The 22188-nt window shown below is 46.6% G+C and overlaps 1 protein-coding gene across 1 annotated transcript in view; it reads left to right on the top strand.

Annotated features, from left to right (window-relative positions):
• The window catches only part of LOC311143733 (E3 ubiquitin-protein ligase SMURF2-like), a 62931-nt gene that overhangs the window by 22223 nt on the left and 18520 nt on the right, over nucleotides 1–22188 (top strand). The window contains exons 2-8 of the mRNA XM_084179608.1: nucleotides 11408–11446; nucleotides 12680–12788; nucleotides 17310–17443; nucleotides 18930–18995; nucleotides 19664–19748; nucleotides 20248–20331; nucleotides 21263–21477. Coding sequence (XP_084035734.1) covers nucleotides 11408–11446; nucleotides 12680–12788; nucleotides 17310–17443; nucleotides 18930–18995; nucleotides 19664–19748; nucleotides 20248–20331; nucleotides 21263–21477 — 732 coding nt within the window. The remainder of the gene's footprint in view (nucleotides 1–11407; nucleotides 11447–12679; nucleotides 12789–17309; nucleotides 17444–18929; nucleotides 18996–19663; nucleotides 19749–20247; nucleotides 20332–21262; nucleotides 21478–22188) is intronic.

Consider the following 22188-nt stretch of genomic DNA (forward strand, 5'->3'; position numbering starts at 1 on the left):
TCCTTACTTTAAGACCTGAAGGTCAGTCAATCTGGAAAATTTCAAGAACTTTGAAAGTTTCTTCAAGTGCAGTCGCAAAAACCATCAAGCGTTTTGATGAAACTGGCTCTCATGAGGACCGCCACAGGAAAGGAAGACCCAGAGTTACCTCTGCTGCAGAGGATAAGTTCATTAGAGTTACCAGCCTCAGAAATTGCAGCCCAAATAAATGCTTCACAGAGTTCAAGTCACAGACACATCTCAACATCAACTGTTCAGAGGAGACTGTGTGAATCAGGCCTTCATGGTCGAATTGCTGCAAAGAAACCACTACTAAAGGACACCAATAAGAAGAAGAGACTGGCTTGGGCTAAGAAACACGAGCAATGGACATTAGACTGGTGGAAATTTGTCCTTTTTGGTTCCAACCGCCGTGGCTTTATGAGACGCGGTGTGAGTGAACGGATTATCTCCATGTGTATTTCCCACTGTAAAGAATGGCGTAGGTGGTGTGATGGTGTGGGGGTGCTTTGCTGGTGACACTGTCTGTGATTTTATTTAGAATTCAAGGCACACTTAACCAGCATGGCTACCACAGCATTCTGCAGCGATACGCCATCCCATCTGGTTTGGGCTTAGTGGGACTATTATTTGTTTTTCAACAGTACAATGACCCAACACACCTCCAGGCTGTGTAAGGGCTATTTTACCAAGAAGGAGAGTGATGGAGTGCTGCATCAGATGACCTGGCCTCCACAATCCCCCGACCTCAACCCAATTGAGATGGTTTGGGATGAGTTGGACCGCAGAGTGAAGGAAAAGCAGCCAACAAGTGCTCAGCATATGTGGGAACTGTTGGAAAATCATTCCAGGTGAAGCTGGTAGAGAGAATGCCAAGAGTGTGCAAAGCTGTCATCAAGGCAAAGTGTGGCTACTTTTTGAAGAATCTCAAATATAGAATATATTTTGATTTGTTCTTTGGTTACTAAATGATTCCATATGTGTTATTTCATAGTTTTGATGTCTTCACTATTGTTCTACACTGTAAAAAATAGTAAAAATGAAGAAAACCCCTTGAATGAGTAGGTGTGTCCAAACTTTTGACTGGTACTGAGGGTGGGGGGGTGTGTGTGTGTGTGTGTGTGTGTGTGTATATATATATATATATATATATATATATATATATATATATACACACACACACACACAGTATCTCACAAGTGAGTACACCCCTCACATTTTTGTAAATATTACAGTATATCTTTTCATGTGACAACACCTGAAGAAATGACACTTTGCTACAATGTAAAGTAGTGAGTGTACAGCTTGTATAACAGTGTACATTTGCTGTCCCCTCAAAATAACACAACACACAGCCATTAATGTCTAAACCGCTGGCAACAAAAGTGAGTACACCCCTAAGTGAAAATGTCCAAATTGTGCCCAAAGTGTCAATATTTTGTGTGGCCAACATCATTTTCCAGCACTGCCTTAACCCTCTTGGGCATGGAGTTCACCAGAGCTTCACAGGTTGCCACTGGAGTCCTCTTCCACTCCTCCATGACAACATCACGGAGCTGGTGGATGTTAGAGACCTTGCACTCCTCCACCTTCCGTTTGAGGATGCCCCACAGATGCTCAATAGGGTTTAAGTCTGGAGACATGCTTGGCCAGTCCATCACCTTTACCCTCAGCTTCTTTAGCAAGGCAGTGGTCGTCTTGGAGGTGTGTTTGGGGTCGTTATCATGTTGGAATACTGCCCTGTGGCCCAGTCGCCGAAAAAAAGGGGATCATGCTCTGCTTCAGTATGTCATAGTACATGTTGGCATTCATGGTTCCCTCAATGAACTGTAGCTCCCCAGTGCCGGCAGCACTCATGCAGCCCCAGACCATGACGCTCCCACCACCATTCTTGACTGTAGGCAAGACACACTTGTCTTTGTATTCCTCACCTGGTTGCCGCCACACATGCTTGACACCATCTGAACCAAATAAGTTTATCTTGGTCTCATCAGACCACAGGACATGGTTCCAGTAATCCCATGTCCTTAGTCTGCTTGTCTTCAGCAAACTGTTTGCAGGCTTTCTTGTGCATCATCTTTAGAAGAGGCTTCCTTCTGGGACGACAGCCATGCACACCAATTTGATGCAGTCTGCGGCGTATGGTCTAAGCACTGACAAGCTGACCCCCCACCCCTTCAACCTCTGCAGCAATGCTGGCAGCACTCATACGTCTATTTCCCAAAGACAACCTCTGGATATGACGCTGAGCACGTGCACTCAACTTCTTTGGTCGACCATGGCGAGGCCTGTTCTGAGTGGAACCTGTCCTGTTAAACCGTTGTATGGTCTTGGCCACCGTGCTGCAGCTCAGTTTCAGGGTCTTGGCAATCTTCTTATAGCCCATCTTTATGTAGAGCAACAATTCTTTTTTTCAGATCCTCAGAGAGTTCTTTGCCATGAGGTGCCATGTTGAACTTCCAGTGACCAGTATGAGGGAGTGTGAGAGCGATGACACCAAATTTAACACACCACCTCCCCATTCACACCTGAGACCTTGTAACACTAACGAGTCACATGACACCGGGGAGGGAAAATGGCTAATTGGGCCCAATTTGGACATTTTCACTTGTACTATAATAATTAAATAATAATTGGTCATTTAGCAGACGCTCTTATCCAGAGCGACTTACAGGAGCAATTAGGGTTAAGTGCCTTGCTCAAGGGCACATCGACAGATTTTTCACCTAGTCGGCTCGGGGTTTAGAACCAGCGACCTTTCGGTTACTGGCACAACGCTCTTAACCACTAAGCTACCTGCCGCCCACTTTTGTTGCCAGCGGTTTAGACATTAATGGTTGTGTTATTGAGGGGACAGCAAATTTACACTGTTATACAAGCTGTACACTCACTACTTTACATTGTAGCAAAGTGTCATTTCTTCAGTGTTGTCACATGAAAAGAGGAGGAGCCAGTTTCGAACAGTCCTCGCCATGCACTTCACCCCAGCTGCCGTTTGCCATTCTTTTTGTAGGTCACTTGATGTCATCCTACGGTTGTTGAGTGACATTCTAATTAGTTGGCGGTCATCCCGGTCAGTAGAGAGTCGTTTTCGCCCTCTGCCGGTCTGTAGCTTTGTTGTCCCCATTGTCTGCTGCTTGACCTTGTTCTTATGAACCGCCGTCTTTGAAATTTTAAGGATGGAAGCAACCTGACGCTCACTGTATCCCTCTGCCAGTAAAGCCAGAATTGAACCCTTCTTTTCCTCACTCAAAACCTTTCCTTTTCAACTCTTTTGGCATGGTCAATAGTTATTTTTTGATTAATATTACTTTTGAGGTACTATTAGCACTGTTTTTGCCATCCAGCTGGTCCTATTGCAAGAGGATAGTGATGACCACAACAGTGGATTTTATACTTTTCCTCGTTAAATAAGATTTGGTTCATGTGATCACCTAATCAGTACCTAATTCAGTAGAATGAGGTGTGCCTGTGTTGGAATTCAACAGACACTAGAATGGAATGGCTGTCATACATGTAGAGATGCTGATTTAAGAAAAATGTGCAGTCGTCTCTTAATTTTTGCCAGAGCTATATATATATATATATATATATATATATATATATATATATATATATATATATATACATACATACATACATACATACATACATACATACATACATACATACATACATACATACATACATACATACATACATACATACATACATACATACATACATACATACATACATACATACATACATACATACATACATACATACATATACTACGATTCAAAAGTTTGGGGTCACTTAGAAATGTCCTTGTTTTCTGAAGAAAACCAATTTCTTTGTCCATTAAAATAACATCAAATTGATCAGAAATACATTGTAGACATTGTTAATGTTGTAAATGGCTGATTTCTATTTTATTTTTTATTATGGAATATCTATGTAGGTGTACAGAGCCCCATTATCAGCAACCATCAGTCCTGTGTTCCAATGGCATGTTGTGTTTGCTAATCCAAGTTTATCATTTTAAAAGGCTAATTGATCATTAGAAAACCCTTTTGCAATTATGTTAGCACAGCTGAAAACTGTTGTGCTGATTTAAAAAAGCAATAAAACTGGCCTTCTTGAGACTAGTTGAGTATCTGGAGCATCAGAAATTGTGGGTTCGATTACAGGTTCAAAATAGCCAGAAACAAATAACTTTCTTTCTTCTAAAACTCGTCAGTCTGTTCTTGTTCTGAGAAATGAAGGACCTCACAGGTCCTCAACTGGCAGCTTCATTAAATAGTACCCGCAAAACACCAGTCTCAACTTCAACAGTGGAGCGGCGACTCTGGGGTGCTGACCTTCTAGGCAGAGTTTCAAAGAAAAAGCCATATCTCAGACTGCCCATCTTAATATTTTATTTTTATTGGCCCGTCTGAGATATGGCTTTTTCTTTGCAACTCTGAAAGCGGCTGAAAAACATCCCCACAGCATGATGCTGCCACCACCGTGCTTCACCGTAGGGATGGTGCCAGGTTTCCTCCAGACGTGACGCTTGGCATTCAGGCCAATGAGTTGAATCTTGGTTTCATCAGACCAGAGAATCTTGTTTCTCATGGTCTGAGAGTTTAGGTGCCTTTTGGCAAACTCCAAGCGGGCTGTCATGTGCCTTTTTTACTGAGGAGTGGCTTCCGTCTGGCCACTCTACCATAAAGGCCTGATTTGGTGTAGTGCTGCAGAGATGGTTGTCCTTCTGGAAGGTTCTCCCATCTCCACAGAGAAACTCTGGAGCTCTGTCAGAGCGACCATCGGGTTCTTGGTCACCTCCCTGACCAAGGCCCTTCTCCCCCGATTGCTCAGTTTGGCCGGGTGGCCAGCTCTAGGAAGAGTCTTGGTGGTTCCAAACTTCTTCCATTTAAAAGTGATGGAGGCCACTCTGTTCTTGGGGACCTTCAATGCTGCAGAAATGTTTTGGTACCCTTCCCCACATCTGTGCCTCGACACAATCCTGTCTCGAAGCTCTACGGACAATTCCTTTGACCTCATGGCTTGGTTTTTGCTCTGACGTGCACTGTCAACTGTGGGACCTTTATATAGACAGGTGTGTTCCTTTCCAAATCATGTCCAATCAATTGAATTTACCACAGGTGGACTCCAATCAAGTTGTAGAAACATCTCAAGGATGATCAATGAAAACAGGATGCACCTGAGCTCAATTTCAAGTATCATAGCAAAGGGTCTGAATACTTATGTGAATAAGGTATTTCCTTTTTTATTGTTAATACATTTGCAAACATTTCTAAAAACCTGTTTTCGCTTTTTCATTATGGGCTATTGTTTGTAGATTGCTGAGGATTTTTATTTATTTAATCAATTTTAGAATAAGGCTGTAATGTAACAAAATGTGGAAAAGGTCAAGGGGTCTGAATACTTTCCGAAGGTACTGTATATGTGTGTGTGTCTCCATGTCCATGTGCCAAGATGGAGAGCTATATATTTGTCAGTATGAGAGTTCGCCCGGCGTGACCAATAAAAACAGATTTACGATGCCGCCCTGTAGGTGCAAGCTCGCCGGTTTCCTTTTCTTAGGGAAGGCTCCTGTCATCAGGACACACTTCCTATAAACCCATACATTTAAAGAATTCTGTGTGCTGGCAGGAAAATGGGGACAATCACTTAACGTAATGTAATTAAACAAAGCTATCGTGACAAAGTAGATTAAATGGAGGCCATGGGTTGGATCATATGGCTAATATATTTCTGTCAGCTATATGGTGTTTGCTATGTTTCTTCAGTGGCTTATGGACCGTTTAATGCAATATTCTGTATTGTTGGTGAGATGGGATGTGCAACCATTCTCTTTCTCCAGGATGGTTCTCTGACTGTCCTCCCACAGTTCTCTTCCTTGCTCTACATTCAGATCCTCCATCTGTTCTTTTCTATTTAGAAACTGCTTGTAAATACACTATATCACCAAAAGTATGTGGCCACCCTTCAAATTATTGGATTCTGCTGTTTCAGCCACACCCATTGCTGACAGGTGTATAAAATCAAGCACACAGCCATGCAATCTCCATAGACAAACATGGGAAGTAGAATGGCCCTTACTGAAGAGCTCACTAACTTTCAGTTCATCAAATTTCTGCCCTGCTAGAACTGCCCCGTTAAACTGTAAGTGCTGTTATTGTGAAGTGGAAATGTCTAGGAGCAGCAACGGCTCGGCCGCGAAGTGGTAGGCCACACAGGCTCACAGAACGGGACTGCCAAGTGATGAAGCGCGGAGCGTGTAAAAATCGTCTGTCCTCAGTTGCAACACTCACTACCGAGTTCCAAACTGCCTCTGGAAGCAACGATAACTGTTCGTCGGAAGCTTCATGAAATGGGTTTCCATGGCCGAGCAGCCGCACACAAGCCTAAGATCACCATGCGCAATGCCAAGCGTCGGCTGGAGTGGCGTAAAGCTCACCGCCATTGGACTCTGGAGCAGTGGAAACGCGTTCTCTGGAGTGATGGATCACACTTCACCATCTGGGAATCCGACGAACTAATCTGGGTTTGGCGAATGCCAGGAGAACGCTACCTGCCATCTGTAAAAATTTGGTGGAGGAGGAATAATGGTCTGGGGCTGTTTTTCATGGTGCGTGCTAGGCCCATTAGTTCCAGTGAAGGGAAATCTTAACGCTACAGCATACAATGACATTCTAGACGATTCTGTGCTTCCAACTTTGTGGCAACAGTTTGGGGAAGGCCCTTTCCTGTTTCAGCATGACAATGCCCCTGTGCACAAAGCGAGGTCCATACAGAAATTGTTTGTCGAGATCGGTGTGGAAGAACTTGACTGGCCTGCACAGAGCCCTGACCTCAACCCCATCGAACACCTTTTGGATTAATTGGAACGCCGACTGCGAGCCAGACCTAATCGCCCAACATTAGTGTCCGACTAATGCTCTTGTGGCTGAATGGAAGCAAGTCCCCGCAGCAATGTTCCAACAACTAGTGGAAAGCCTTCCCAGAAGAGTGGAGGCTGTTATAGCAGTAAAGGGGGGAACAACTCCATATTAATGCCCATGATTTTGGAATGAGATGTTCGATGAACAGGTGTCCACATATTTTTGGTCATGAAGTGTATGTAACACCATGAGAAGTATTAAACAACCATCATCAGGGAAACATTTAAGAGCGTCGCTGTTTGACATTCAGATTTATACACGAGAGGCAAGTGCTCTGCTACCATGGGAAAGAGCCCTTGAGAAATCACTAACTAACCAAAATGAGGCCACAAGGAGTGACAGTGAGGTACAAACCAAGGGTCCCATAACCCCTTGTGTTCATGTAAGATTCAATAACTCACTGAATCTCTCCCTGTAAAAGTATAAAGCTGAGCCGAGGGATTCAGCCCTCCGTCCCATGAGAGGTGACACCCCTGAAGAGAGGACCGGGACGCCCTGTACCGTCTAGCAGGTCCATCTTCAGGCTCCTACTGCAGTCTGTCTGTCCATCCGTCCAAGGTGGAAGCCTGCTGAGCCGCTGGTATAGAGCCCGATCCGACCACGGCGTTCCCTTTCCTGGGGTCAACCAGCACTCACATGATCTGGAGCCTGCCATGGTAACTTAATTTAGCTGCCCTTCTCCAGGGAAACCCATCAGACAGTCAGGGCCGGACACATGGAATTATGTGTACAGCATTAGAGTTTACAGCCGGTCTTCACTCGCTAGTTTACTACGTGATCAGTCAGACTATCTGCCCAATACCTGCATAACATTGACCTACCTATTACATTTACATTTTAGTCATTTAGCAGACGCCCTTATCCAGAGCGACTTACAGTTAGTGAATACATTTTTTATTTATTTTTTATACTGGCCCCCCGTGGGAAACGAACCCACAACCCTGGCGTTGCAAACGCCATGCTCTATCAACTGAGCTACATCCCTGCCGGCCATTCCCTCCCCTACCCTGGACGACGCTGGGCCAATTGTGCGCCGCCCATGAGTCTCCCGGTCGCGGCCGGCTGCGACAGAGCCTGGATTCGAACCAGGATCTCTAGTGGCACAGTTAGCACTGCGAAGCAGTGCCTTAGACCACTGCGCCACTCAGGAGACACATATATTGGTGGTTAGGCTATATATTGACTGAAGGAGAGGCAGTTGGCCCATGGTGTCTGAGTGTACTCTTGTCTGTATGTAATGTAGGGTCCAAGAAAATCTGTTTTTAATTTTTTTGCCTGATTCCGTATTCTCAGTTTAGTTTTTCAAGGTTTCTGTTTTCCTCCATGTTTTCGCTCTCAAAATCACACTTTTCTTTTATAGAAAAACAACTAAATTGGATGTTCTAAGCCACATCAATGCTTAAACCACATCAGGAGACCACTTGAGGTCTGACATTTTTTAGAAATGTAGATTTTGGGTTGTAGTTACCTTTTTAATTCCAGTGTGCACCTAGCAAGAGGCTGTTATTTAGTGGTTTTTGTAGTGCACGTGATGGTAGAGTTTGCTAAACAAATACCCACTGGATTGATGCAAATAATCATATCATTCTGCCATTTAAGCGTAGGTTACTTTGTAGTGAACATTTAAATGAGAAGGTTTTTGGGAAAGCCTTTCCATCTACCAGAAGACTTTTCATTAGCATCATCGCTAGCGGCTACACAAAGTGGTAGACGCACTCACTGCGCATACACAGATGGGGAATTCTCGTTAACTCTTCAGAAAGTTGCAGGAAATACAAATCACTGATGCATTCTGTTCATGTCTTATGATAAACTTGCACACATTAATTTTCTATACATTTAGTTGATTCCCTACTAAGTTCAATAAAACAATTTTATATGGTTGAATTCCGTTTTAATGTCTGGATACTGTGATTCCATCCCCATTCTCCGCATGGCAGATTTTATAGGGCCATAGTAATGAGAACTCCTCTCATGTTCTGATGGTTGGCTTCCATTGGATGATGATTGCTGCCCTGTGCTCCATTCATGCTCTGCGGTCAATCTCATCATTGGCTTCTCTGCTGCCATTGTCTGGTTGTCTCTGTAATTTCATTGGTTTTGTCTTGGGTCCGCTGTGCTCGGCTGTAATTCAGCCTGTTCTATATTTTACGTGTATAAGTGTAGTGTTGTTTTCCTGCTGTATTGATGGCTAGGTTTAATGTATGCTTACAGAAGGCCCGTTGGTTTTCATGTCCCGATCAGAGGGACATTACTGCAAGTTCTGGTGTGTGATGTGTCATTTCTCTACCACAGTCAGACAGGCCTATTGTGTCACCGGCCTCCTCTCTCTTCCCTCTTCCTCTCTCCCAGTTTACATTTGGCTATATGAGACTCACCATTGCCCTTTCTCACTGGGACTCCCTGTAACGTTTTCACTTTTCATGTCCATCTCCTGTAGCTTTGCTCCGCTGCAGCTGTGAAAATACAGAAAATTACCAGCTTTCTGAGTCCAGTTCTTTTGATTTAATCATCTATTTTGGAGAAACACTATGAAGCTAGTTTTCAGGACCCAGCATATGTTGTTCTGCCCATAGTTGGTTGTAGAAGAAGCAAGGGAGACCTGAATAGTGATAACACAGAGAGCTGTCACCTGATTCTTACAACTCCTCAGCTCCTCACGCCCGACTCTCTCTCTCACCTCTCTCATCTCTCTCATCTCTCTCTCACCTCTCTGCCTGTAAATAATTAATTAGATCACTGGAGCTAGAGCTGGTGTGCAGAGCGAGGTGTTGTGGACCCTTTCAGGGGCCTGTGGTGTGTGCGATGACTGGCATACAGTGTGTGTGTGAGACAGACTGAGACTGAGACTGAGAGAGATGCATACCAGATGTTTGAGTAATGAGGTGGGTTTCACTGGAACGGAACAAATTCCCAGGGATGTTTGCTGAAAGAAATTCTTCCTCGTCTGTCGAGCATGTTCTCCCTCCCCATCCCCCAAGAGGGTTTAGATTCGGTTAAGACCTATTTTTCTCCCTCCTCTCTCTATCTTAATGGAGTAATTCTCATTTAAACCCAGAAACCCTTTGTGTATGCTGAGTATATCAGTAAACACCATGTGTAGATGTTTGTTTCACACTGCTGTCTGTGATGTGTGTGTTTTAATTCAGTCCATGGCACTCTTAAATGGTGTTCTGTTCCCTGTCATACGTTGTTTCAGCTCCGACCTAAATTGATTTAGGAGTCAGGTTATGTTTCACATGCAGTGTAAGCACTGTGGTTCTCCCTGTGTTTAGCTGTGGGTGGGGGGGGTGTCAGATGAATAGCGGTGGCTGTAGATTCAATGCTGTCTGCCCCTATGGGCCTGCCTTTGTTTATTTGTGTTAGCAAAGTAAAGTCTGGACACTCACCTGCATGTGAGCGGGTCTCTGTAGCGAGAGGACACACAAGGGGCCCGCCAGACACGAGACAGATTTAATCTCTCAAAGATGTGAAATCGACTCACATAGCAACTATGGATGGCTGTCGCACCACAGTTGGCGTCTATGTGGGTGGTATTGAATGGCGCTGGTAGTGAGCATAGTGGGTGGATTCTGATCAGTGGGATGTGACCAGGATGGCCAAAAAATACATAGACCAAATACTTAAAGGTAATTGAAATACAATAGAAATCCAGGCCATTATTACCTGTGTCTGTACTGAAGTGGACCAGAGGGGCTGGGGCCGGGGCTGAGTAAGTGACTGAGTGTGTGGTGGTGGCTCCAGACACCCAGGTGGCCGTTGAGCCTCTTCATCCAGACCCAGTGGAGGGTGTTTAAGTGGCTCTGCCTCATTGCCTCAGCAGCCCCTCCATGGCTCTCACAGGGGAACTGCCCAATCTACTGCTCTGCTGCTGCAGGCTGGCTGCTGTGGGGAAGAGTATGCCCCTCCCTTTTAATAGTTCATATTGAATTAATGTGCGAATGCCCTATGATTCAGCATGTCGCCAACAAGTGCCCATATGCACTATCGTCAAGTTACTTTCTTGGTTGAGTTGCTCAACTACTGTAGCTATAAAGCATGTTGATGTGGGTCTATTTTCTGGAGGGGAACAGGAGAGCTCCTCATGTCATTGAGTCATCACCTGGTTGTCAGCTTATGATCAGTACACACACTCAAATTTAGAGATGTAGGGTCTGGCACAATTCAGTCTGGCTAAAGATATATGTTCATGTGTTTTCTCTATCACCTGAAAGTGAAATTACTTGTCTTACATTACACATTATAAAATAAATGCTCCTGCTGCTGTTGCTTATGTAATGTAGCCAAGGCTATCTATATCCAAGATGGAGCGCTTTTCGATTCAGTTCCCAGAGTAGCAGTGTATAACTTCAGCCCTGCACAAACCTCTCCCTTGGCAGTGATGTAACCCCACAATCACAACAGCCTGTCAGTGTGTAATATGTGTCTATCTGCAACGATTAAAAATAACACCGCATTCTCCTCTTCTGTTTCAGTCCTCTGCGCCAAAAACCTGGTGAAGAAAGATTTCTTTCGTAAGTAACCCAATGAAAGCTGTGTTTCTGATCCTCGACTCCATTTTAAATGGCTTTATAGATTCATAGTCGGGGGGCTTGGGGGCTTTGACGTCTGCAGTGTGAGATATGTATCCCCCATGAGAAATGTGAAAAGTGGGTCAGTTTGTGCTGATAAAAGAGGGCCTGCTGCCAGCTGCTAGAGTTCTCTACCAGCAGAATGCCATGCTAACACATTCAACCAGCCACTACACTACACCAGCAAAGAGGAAAGGGTTAGCAGCCTGTAATGTTACTACTGATATGTTTGTGGAGAGCAAGATGAGCTCACCACATCACCATGATGTAGCTTATCAATATTAGCCAAGTATTTGTAATAAAACTAGGCCTATTTTATTGCCTTTATTTCTGCATTCACATTTCATGCATTGAGTCACACAGGTCTGAAATATCAATAAGTATGGGATCTCAATAAAACGTTTATACCGTCATTTAAAGCTAGTCCATTTCAGAGTGAAACAGCACAGCATTTCAGTGTGTGCTAGGTGTCCATAGTGGCCCCAGTGTTTGGGTGTGTTTGGGTCAGGCTGTCATGGAGAGTGAGTGTGTTAAGGTCCCTCACTCAGGTGGTTTCTCTGGTGCCCATTCCTCCCATTCCAGCACTCAGGGGCTGAGTAAACACTCACTCAGTCAGGGCCTGGGTGGAGAGAACTCTGGGAGTGTGTGTGGCAGCAAGGTAGGCTTGTCTCTGTGGGATACTGTATTTATGTATATGGAGAGATAGAAATATATATATATATAAGTGCATTTTTGTTTTGTTTGTGTGGGCCTGCATGGCATATGTGTGTGTGTCCGTGAGCTTGTGCGTCCACCACATCCAGGCAGTGTGCAGGTGAATGTCATCCAACATGTCCCTCAGGTCTGTCTATTAGTGTCAGTGTCATTTCCACCCGTATCTCTAGATATCTGTCACTCGGGTCAGGTTCAGTCACACTATCAGATTCACACATCAGCCATTCCTAGACTGTTACAGAATGTTATTCATCAAAAGTAGTTTTCTTCAGATGCCCTCTTTTCCCGCATTCAGAAACAGTGTAGTCTCACTTCCATCTGCATAATGAAATCATCGAATAATGATAGAGTGATGCCTGTAAAATTTTCTCCTAGTACAGCCTGTCCTTGGCCAGGCCAGTGTGCTGAGGCAGTGTGTGTGTGTGTGTGTGTGTGTGTGTGTGTGTGTTTGTTCCCCTGCAGGCCTCCCTGATCCCTTTGCCAAAGTGGTGGTGGACGGCTCAGGACAATGTCACTCCACAGACACCGTGAAGAACACCCTCGACCCCAAGTGGAACCAGCACTACGACCTGTGAGTCCCCTCATCATTTAACCCGCATAATGGATAGCGCAGAGCTTGTGCTTGACACAGCATCCATATAGAAGCAGCTGTGACTAGATGTGAAACTGTGTATCTAACAGAAACCTTACCTTAACCTGCTGATTTAGTAATGAACCAGCATTCTGCTGAACTGCGGACCCTCTCTATAACCTTCACCAGTGCCCTCTATGCTATATCTACACCAGTGGAGACTGCTGAGGGGAGGACAGCTCATAATAATGGCTGAAACGGCGCGAATGGAATGGCATCACACACCTGCAAACCTTGTATTTGATACCATTCCACCCATTCGGCTCCAGCCATTACCGCGAGCCCGTCCTCCCCAATCAAGGTGCCACCAACCTCCTGTGATCTATGCATTCCTTCAACCTCACCCAACTCCAATGTGCCAAGTGGACATCAGGGATGTGTCAGATATTGATTCTGCAGGATCTGAATGCCCCTACAGTAAGCTGTGTTTATGTCTGCCCTCTCACTTATCTGTAGGCCAGCGATGACAACTCCACTGGGGTAGCTAACGTGAAAAATAAAAACATTTAAATAGAACCATGGGGAGGGAAACTAATCTCAGAAGCCTTTTACCTTTTGGACAGAAATATGTGCATGTCTTGTTGCACCCATGTCGCTTTTCCCAAAGACTGCTTGTCTTGTGAAAGCAACCTGGAAAAAGAGAGGGGGGGAGTGAATGGCAGGGAGAGTGAAAGTTTCCAGTATTTGCCCAGTGTTTATCCAGCCATCACACGTAGCTAACATAAAGAGGAAGCACATGTCTCCTTTTGTTTGGTTGCTCAGGATACCAGACCCTCTCCCAACATGGCTGTTTAATTAGCTGTTCATGTCCCGTGTGACAGGAGGGAAACACAGCCCTCAGTCAGTCAGTCATTCCCACTGTGGAGGAGAGAGAGGGCTGGACACAGTGATGGATGGGAGAATATCGACCTGTGTGCTCCCCAGGCGGAGCCAAACGCACGCACACACCTCTCTCCAGATTTTTTACAAACCTTTAACCTGCCTGTGTTCCTTCCTCTTAATGACTATGTTAAACCTTTAGGTGCCCTCCCTCTGTGTGTCAGGGATAAGGCCTACTACACCATGCTAGTCTAATTGACTGAGGGCAGCTGAGCACACTCACACCTATTCAAATGGTGTCTGAAACACCTGGTGCTCACGCTCAGTAGAGCCAACTGCATAAAAGCCTTTGCTTAGTTGGCACTGACGCTTTTTTCCATTGGTTGTATGTGCACAGCGTGAGGAAGTGTATGTGCTCATGGCAACATTGACACGTCAGGGCCTCCTCAGTGGTGTGGTCAGACCAACAGACTGGCCCGTGACCACTGACCCCAGCCAGCATTGTTACAGGAAGTGGCCTGCATGCCAAGGATAGCAGACTGTGTCTCGCTGGCAAACTGCCTCTCCTCCACTCCTAATCCATCCCAGTGGAAGTATGTGGAGCAGACAGACTGGACTGTAATACGGCTCTGTGGCCCTTTTAGGGACAAACCAGGGGACAAATCTATCAGTTTATTTGTCAGCACGCTACAAACTACATTTATACTAAGAAGTATAAAATGTTAATGAATATGTCAAATCAAATGTTATTTGTCACATGTAGACTAACAGTGAAATGCTTACGGGCCCTTTCCAACAATGCAGAGGGGGAAAAAGAAAAATAATAAGATGAGGAATAAATCCACAATGAGTAACGATAACTTGGCTATATAGACGGGGTACCAGTACCGAGTCCATGTGCAAGGGTACAAGGCAATTTGAGGTAGATATGTACATATAGATGGGTATAAAGTGACTAGGCAACAGGATAGATAATAAACTGTAGCAGCAGCGTATTTGATGAGTCAAAAGAGTGCAAAAAGGGTCAATGCAGATTGTCCAGGTAGCTATTGGTTAACTATTTAACTAACTAGTTAGCAGTCTTATGGCTTGGGGGTAGAAGCTGTTCAGGGTCATGTTGCTTCCAGACTTGGTACCGCTTGCCGTGTGGTAGCAGGAAGTCTATGACTTAGGTGACTGGAGACTTTGACAATTTTTAGGGCCTTCCCACGACTGGCAACTGTTTGGCATCCGACCCCAATGTGCTACAGAGGGTAGTGCGAACGGCCCAGTACATCACTGGGGCCGAGTTCCCTGGCGTCCAGGACCTCTATACCAGGTCCTGGATGGCAGGGAGCTCGGCCCCAGTGATGTACTGGGCCGTTCGCACTACCTTCTATAGCGCCAAGCAGTTGCAATACCAAGCGGTGGTGCAGCTCAATAGTGCAGCTGTCAAACTTTCTGAGGATCTGAGGGCCCATGACAAATCTTTTCAGCCTCCTGAGGGGGAAGAGGCGTTGTCGTGCCTTCACGAATGTGTTGGTGTGTGTGGACCATGATAATTCCACCACTCCACTACAGCCATGTGGATGGGGGTGTGTTCGGGCCCTCCGTTTCCTGTAGTCCACGATCAGCTCCTTTGTCTTGCTGACGTTGAGGGAGAGGTTGTTGTTCTGGCACCACACTGCCAGGTCTCGGACCTCCTCCCTATAGGCTGTCTCATCGTCATCGGTGATCAGGCCGACCCCCGTCGTGTCGTCAGCAAATTTAATGATGGTGTTGGAGTCATGCACGGCCATGCAGTCATGGGCGAACAGGGAGTATAGGAGGGGACTAAGCACGCACCCCTGAAGGGCCCCCGTGTTGAAGGTCAGCGTGGCGGATGTGTTGTTGCCTACCCTCACCACCTGGGAGGCCTGTCAGGAAGTCCAGGATCCAGTTGCAGGGTCCTGAGCTTAGTGAAAAGCTTAGAGGGCACTATGGTGTTGAATGCTGAGCTGTAGTCAATGAACTGTATTCTCACGTAGGTGTTCCTCTTATCCAGGTGTGAGAGGGCAGTATGGAGTGCAATAAGAGATTGCGTCATCTGTGGATCTGTTGAGGCGGTGTGCGAATAGGAGTGGGTCTTAGTCCTGTATTCATGTTTTGACTGTTTGATGGCCCATCGGAGGTTGTAGCGGGATTTCTTATAAGCGTCCGGAATACTGTCCCGCCCCTTGAAACCAGCACTCTAGCCTTTAGCTCAGTGCGGATGTTGCTCTTATTAATGATGTGATAACCTCCTCAATTTTATTGGATGAATCGCGTAGCATATTCCAGTCTGTGCTAGCAAAACAGTCCTGTAGCTTAGCTTCATCGGACCACTTCCGTATTGTGCACGTCACTGGTATATAATGATGAGATGTTAATGCATCTCCTATACCTTCATAGATACAAGTATTGGGATGAAAAGACAAGTGCACAATGTTCTGTTCCCATAGCCTGGCCCAGGCCCTTGTCCCTCCCTTTCGCATCTCTTCTGCTATGGGGACTGGGGGGAACAGGTGGCAGTAGTGTCCCCAGGGCCCAGCTGGTGCTGTCCTGCCTGCTGAAGAAGTGTGATTTAACACACACCGCCACCTCTCAGGCCAAGAGCTAACTCATTTATTTCTGGCACAACGTGGTTGGATGCAGCCTGGCCTGCCTAGCACCAACTGCCATGCAATATGCCATATACTGTACCTCAACCAACCAGAGACATAACATAGAGATGGCCTAAGAGGAGAAACTCTTATCTTATTACAAGTAATCATATTATCTGAGAGTTTGGCATGTGTATAGTGTATGTAAACATACTGTATCTTGTTTTGAAAAGCTTAATCCAATGTCTAGTCTACCGCCCTTATTATTTGATACAATAATCATATCCAGATCTGTGTTGGCTGTAATAATTCCCCCCTACAAATCTGTCCTGCATTCTAATGCTCTCAGATAGCACCCCAGACAGGCATTTGGCTTCCACTCAAAATGTCCAGACGTCTTACTCACACCCCCATTGTTTCACATGCCTTTAGTTTCGGTAAGCAGCATGATAATTATAGTGGGATGCAGTCTGCTAACTGTATGGATGATTAGTTTTACACTGAGGAAGGGAACTGGGCCGAACAGATGTGCCACGACAGGTTGACGTAGTGTGAGTTTAATACCCAGGCCTCGCCTGACACACAGTACCTAAGAGTGATCGTAGAGGCAGTCAGGGAGTAATGTCATGGTTCAACTGTTCACTCTCTCCTTCTTTTCCTCACTTACACTATCCCTCTTTCTATCTCTCTTTCAGCCTCTCCTCCCTGTTTCTTTCATTCTCCCTCTCTCCGGGTGATTTTGGGTCGAAGGGCTGCCTTTGGATGATTTATGACTCACAGGATCTGTCTGTCTCGTACCCAGACACTCAGGGTCGGGAGTCGCACATTCACAGACGCCGGGCGGAAAATCCCTCTCAGACACCTCCTGACTGTGTCCTTGTGGGAATGCAGCCCGCGGTGACAGGCAGCCCCCGAGCGGATGTGTGCCTCCCCAGCAGGGACATCCAGGCAAAGACTGGCCTGTTGGAGCAGTGCATTAACACGGGCTTTAGTAAGATCTACAGTACATTGGAAGTGACTGGTCTCTCTCTTCTCTCCTCAGCTATATTGGCAAGTCTGACTCCATCACCATCAGCGTGTGGAACCACAAGAAGATCCATAAGAAGCAGGGGGCTGGCTTCCTGGGCTGTGTACGCCTTCTGTCCAACGCCATCAACCGCCTCAAAGACACCGGCTGTAAGGACTACCTGATTGGATTAGTGTGTGTATGTGCGTGTGTATTTAATGCTGTGAGGTAATGTCTGTGTAGTGACCCATTGTCTGTCCCACAAACGGCGTCACAAGCTAGCGGCATCACAGGCTAGCGGCGTCACAGGCTAATAATCCCCTGCTCCTGTCACAGTGACACATTGAGCTCAGTGCCCACACTCTCTCCCTACTCCTGACAGGGCACAGGCCAGGGTGTGAGAGGGGTCACAGTCTGCAGCACCAGAACAGGAAAAGACAATCCGCATCAGCCCACAATCACTGTGAACGTGTCATGTCAGAAGCTAATGGCTAAATGAGATTGAGGCTTGGCGCTCCAAGCCAACGCAGCCGTGCCAGCCAGGCAGGGACCCAGTGATGACTTTACCAAAGGGCCTCCCCCTCCAACTGTATGTATACTATGCTGATAGGCCTGCAACGGTCTTGTAGACGGAAAAAATGACAAAATCCCACAGCTTTTCCTAGAAGCCCCTGACACTTGTTTTCCTGGAAAACCTGAACCCTGTGCCACAGCTGTGAGTAGTTTGCCTCTGCATTTCCTCTCATTACCCCCTCCACCCTTCTCTCTCTCTCCACCCTCGTCTGTCCCATAGACTGGCAGCATGCATGCGCCACAGTGACTAACCTCCGTTTATCTCTGTCTGCAAATCTAGACAACCGGTCATTTCACTCAGACATGCATAATTGTACAGCTATTTAAATGTAAGCATAGATTTGTTATGTCCCTCGGTTGTGGTCTTATTCAAGTGTATGTTTGTCATTCTTTCGCTTGTGCCTTTTGCAGCTGTTGCACTGTGTCCTGTCCACAGGCGTTTTAGGGGGCTTTGGGTTTGTGTGCGCATGCTCATTGCCCCAGCCTTGTAACAGTTTGACCGGCCACGTTTTGGTCCCTGTTTAGTCTAGACGCACATCCTGAGCCGATCTGCACGACACTCAGACAACAGTGAACAGATAGTGGCATTTCTCATGTCTGCAGGCAACGTGGTATTCCTGACATTTTTTTGGTCCTTATTTTTTTTTTTTTTTTTCAGCCTGGGTTGAGAACGTAGACAAAGAGTTTCCAGACATTGGCAGGGGTTCATGTCCATGTTCTGTCTGGGTGGAATAGTGCCGGCTTTGTGCAGAGATTTGTCAAATGTTTGACCTCTGTAGTGAACTGCAGGCTGCTCGGTACCGATGCTCAGTGATTTTTTTTACGGCCCATGGCCACTCCACAGACCATCTGTTCCAGTGCATATCCAATACCCAGCCTTCAAGGGAGGGGGAGGGGAGGGAGAGGGAGAGAGAGGAATTCACTGTGGTGATGTAAACGATACAGAGCAAAGGGACTTGTCTGCGGGGAGAAAAACCCTCCCAACAATGCTAGTTTACATGTCTCTCAGACAGTGATCGATCCCCCTTTCCTTTCTCTCCTCTTCCCTCTCCTGCCTCTCTCCTTCCCCTCTCTCCTCCACAGATCAGAGATTGGACATGAACAAGCTGGGCCCCAATGACAGTGACACAGTGAGGGGTCAGATAGTGGGTGAGTACAGCAGTGACCAGCAGGCCACACAGACATTCACCACACACTCGCGTACATTCACATAACACTGTTATGCACCTGAAGTGTTAGCACTCCATTATTAGAACCTCAGGCTAACATCACTTATTTTTATAATGCTGATAAGACCTCACTACACCACTGTGCATAGAATGAAAACCGGGAAAGAGAACAAAACCCCTCCCAACACCATGTAGGCTCCTACCAGTAACCTGAGCCTGCAGGGTGACTTATTTTCCCAGTGATTCGTTGGTGTGTAAAGCGTTGAGCGCTGACCCTGAGCGTGCCGTGCCTCCAACACCAGGCTTTACGAGCGCCTCCCTCAGACTTCAGACGGCACGCACTGCCATCTGCACCACAGGGCCTGGTGACAGACAGTCACAGCACCGCTGCCACGCCACCTCACCTCTGACCCACCAATACGTGCCCTCCACTCACTTCTTGGGTCCTCTCCAGAACTGGGATTCGAGACTGGCCAGATCGCTGTCAGAGTGCAGACGGCTGGTACTTCTACTTCCAGACACGATCATCTTGTCACCCACAAGAGGATTTGACCGTCTGATCCTCTTAAATTTTAGTCTCTGGTATGAGAGGACATGAATAGATGTGTATCTATTCTCATTCTCCTATGTGTATCTGTGTGTCCACAGTGAGCCTGCAGTCCAGAGACCGGATAGGTACAGGAGGCCCAGTGGTGGACTGCAGCCGTCTGTTTGACAATGACCTGCCAGACGGGTGAATACCGTACCCACCACCACACCACAACCCCATTTAACATTTGTCCATACTGGACAGTACACACACTATACACCACCACATCATACCCTCACAGCAGGGCCAGTCAGAGCCTATCATAACCACACTGCCCCACAAACAAAAGTGTTCCAGACAGCATGTGGTGTGGTGTCCCAGACTCCAGTCCAAGTAGCCAGAGGCTCTGCTGTTCAGATACCAGAGGCTCTGCTGTTCAGACACTTCACCAGCTTAGCACGACTGACCTCAGCACTGAGCCAATGATGTTGGCTGGGGTTGGGGAGTTTAGTCTGGGGTTGGTGTGCGCCAGAGGAATTGGGTGAGCAGATGGGAGACTGGGTCCTATTAATTAGCAAGAAGCTCTGGATCATGTTTAGTAGGGGGGCAATGTTTTGAAACAGGAGGTACTACCTGAACTTGGTTGCACTCAATGTCCACTCACTGCTTTGTACATGTGTTTGTTTGTATCTGCTGCATCCAGCTGGGAGGAGCGGAGGACTGCGTCTGGCCGAATCCAGTACTTGAACCACATCACTCGTACCACACAGTGGGAGAGGCCTACCAGGTGAGTAACATAGTAAATGTAAATCTGTGACACTCAAATTAGTATGATATTGGTATGGTTACATAAGACACAAGGTTACTTAAGCCCAAAAACTAGAGGGAGGTTGGTCGGGGAGGATGGGTGGGCTTTTAATGCGAACATCTAGCAACCTAAACTTGAGCATTTATGTTAATTAGCAACTACTTAGCATATTAGCTTACCTTAACTCCTAACCCCTAGCCTAGTTAACGTTAGCCACAACAGAAGTGGAATTCGTAACATATCATTCAAAATGGATGATGGACATACACAAATTAATACATACCAATATGAAACATAACATATCATACTAAATGGAGGGAGACCGATTTTACATTTACTATGTTATATCTCTCCCTGAGTCCAGGCTGAGTGAGTACACAGTTTTACCCACTACCCAGCCTCAAACCCATGGCCTAGACAGCATTGAATTTGTGTTAGGATACACTGCAGACTATTGAACAGGGCCCTAAGACTCTTATGCTCCAGACGGTGTTGTTGCTCCACAGTTTTATCTCTCTCTCTCTCTCTCTCTCTCTCTCTCTCTCTCTCTCTCTCTCTCTCTCTCTCTCTCTCTCTCTCTCTCTCTCTCTCTCTCTCTCTCTCTCTCTCTCTCTCTCTCTCTCTCTCTCTCTCTCTCTCTCTCTCTCTCTCTCTCTCTCTCTCTCTCTCTCTCTCTCTCTCTCTCTCTCTCTCTCTCTCTCGACTCTAGACTTACCTCATGTTGCTTAACAAAGCAGGAGCAAGCCAATGTCTAGTCCTAGCATCGAAGCGCTCCTATTACAAGCACAGTTACATTTTAAATATCAATAGACACTGGTCTGATTTCAACAAACCTACCATGAAGGAGATAATATAACCCACCCTCCCTGTTTGATGTCCTTCCTCTCCTCCTGTTCCCTGTCTCTCCCAGGCCTGCGTCGGAGTACTCCAGCCCGGGCCGGCCTCTCAGCTGCATTGTGGATGAGAACACGCCCATCCTGAGCACCAACGGGGCCACACCCACCGTCCCGTGTGTCCCGTCCAGCGACCAGCGGGCCCAGGAGAGACGCGTCCGCTCCCAGAGACACAGGAACTACATGAGCAGGACACACCTCCACACGCCCCCAGACCTGCCTGAGGGATACGGTTAGTGGAAAGAGGATTCTAACACACGATATGGACACACCAGACATACACAAACACACACTATAGAACGACCACTTTGGTTCCCACAGCCAGAATAGACTGGAGCATCCTATATTATGAACCTCTATGACAGACGTGTCTCCTTCTGCTTTAAGACCGGTGTCGTTATTGCAATGCCTCAGTGTTAACTGCATCCCTTCGGCCCCACGCTCGGCTGAATCATCCTGATAATCTGTGTCCCCATTCAGACCCAACAGCACAGCCACCATGACTTTGCAGCGCAGCATAAGGAGCCTGACAGGCCCCATTTTTAAAGGCCTAATTGAATTGAGCAGTCAAAGGCTGGCGGCAGCCGCTCACTCCTCCCCCTCCTCTCTCCTTCCTCACACGCAGCCCAAGGGCGGCCGCTTGATCCTCAGACACTGTGTAGTCTTGCTGAGGATTTAGGAGTAAATCACAGCAGCCCAACCCAGCCCTTCAAGATTAGCAGGGTGCTGTCTCTTTTTGGGGCCAGCTCCTCTGAACCGCTGTCAGCAGCCCGAGTGGCGGGCCAAGGTCGGCCAAGAAGTGTCACTCCGTGTCGAATGCATTGGGCTCAGCGGGGAGAGGGAGGGGTGGAGGTTATGTACACGCATGTTAGAAAGGCAGGGCGGTGGGTCCAAAGGAATGCCAGAGAAGAGCTTCCCAGCTCATGGAAATATCTCTGTGAAG

This window comes from Coregonus lavaretus (genome assembly GCF_964263955.1).
Source record: "Coregonus lavaretus genome assembly, chromosome: 2".
Classification (NCBI taxonomy): Eukaryota; Metazoa; Chordata; class Actinopteri; order Salmoniformes; family Salmonidae; genus Coregonus; species Coregonus lavaretus.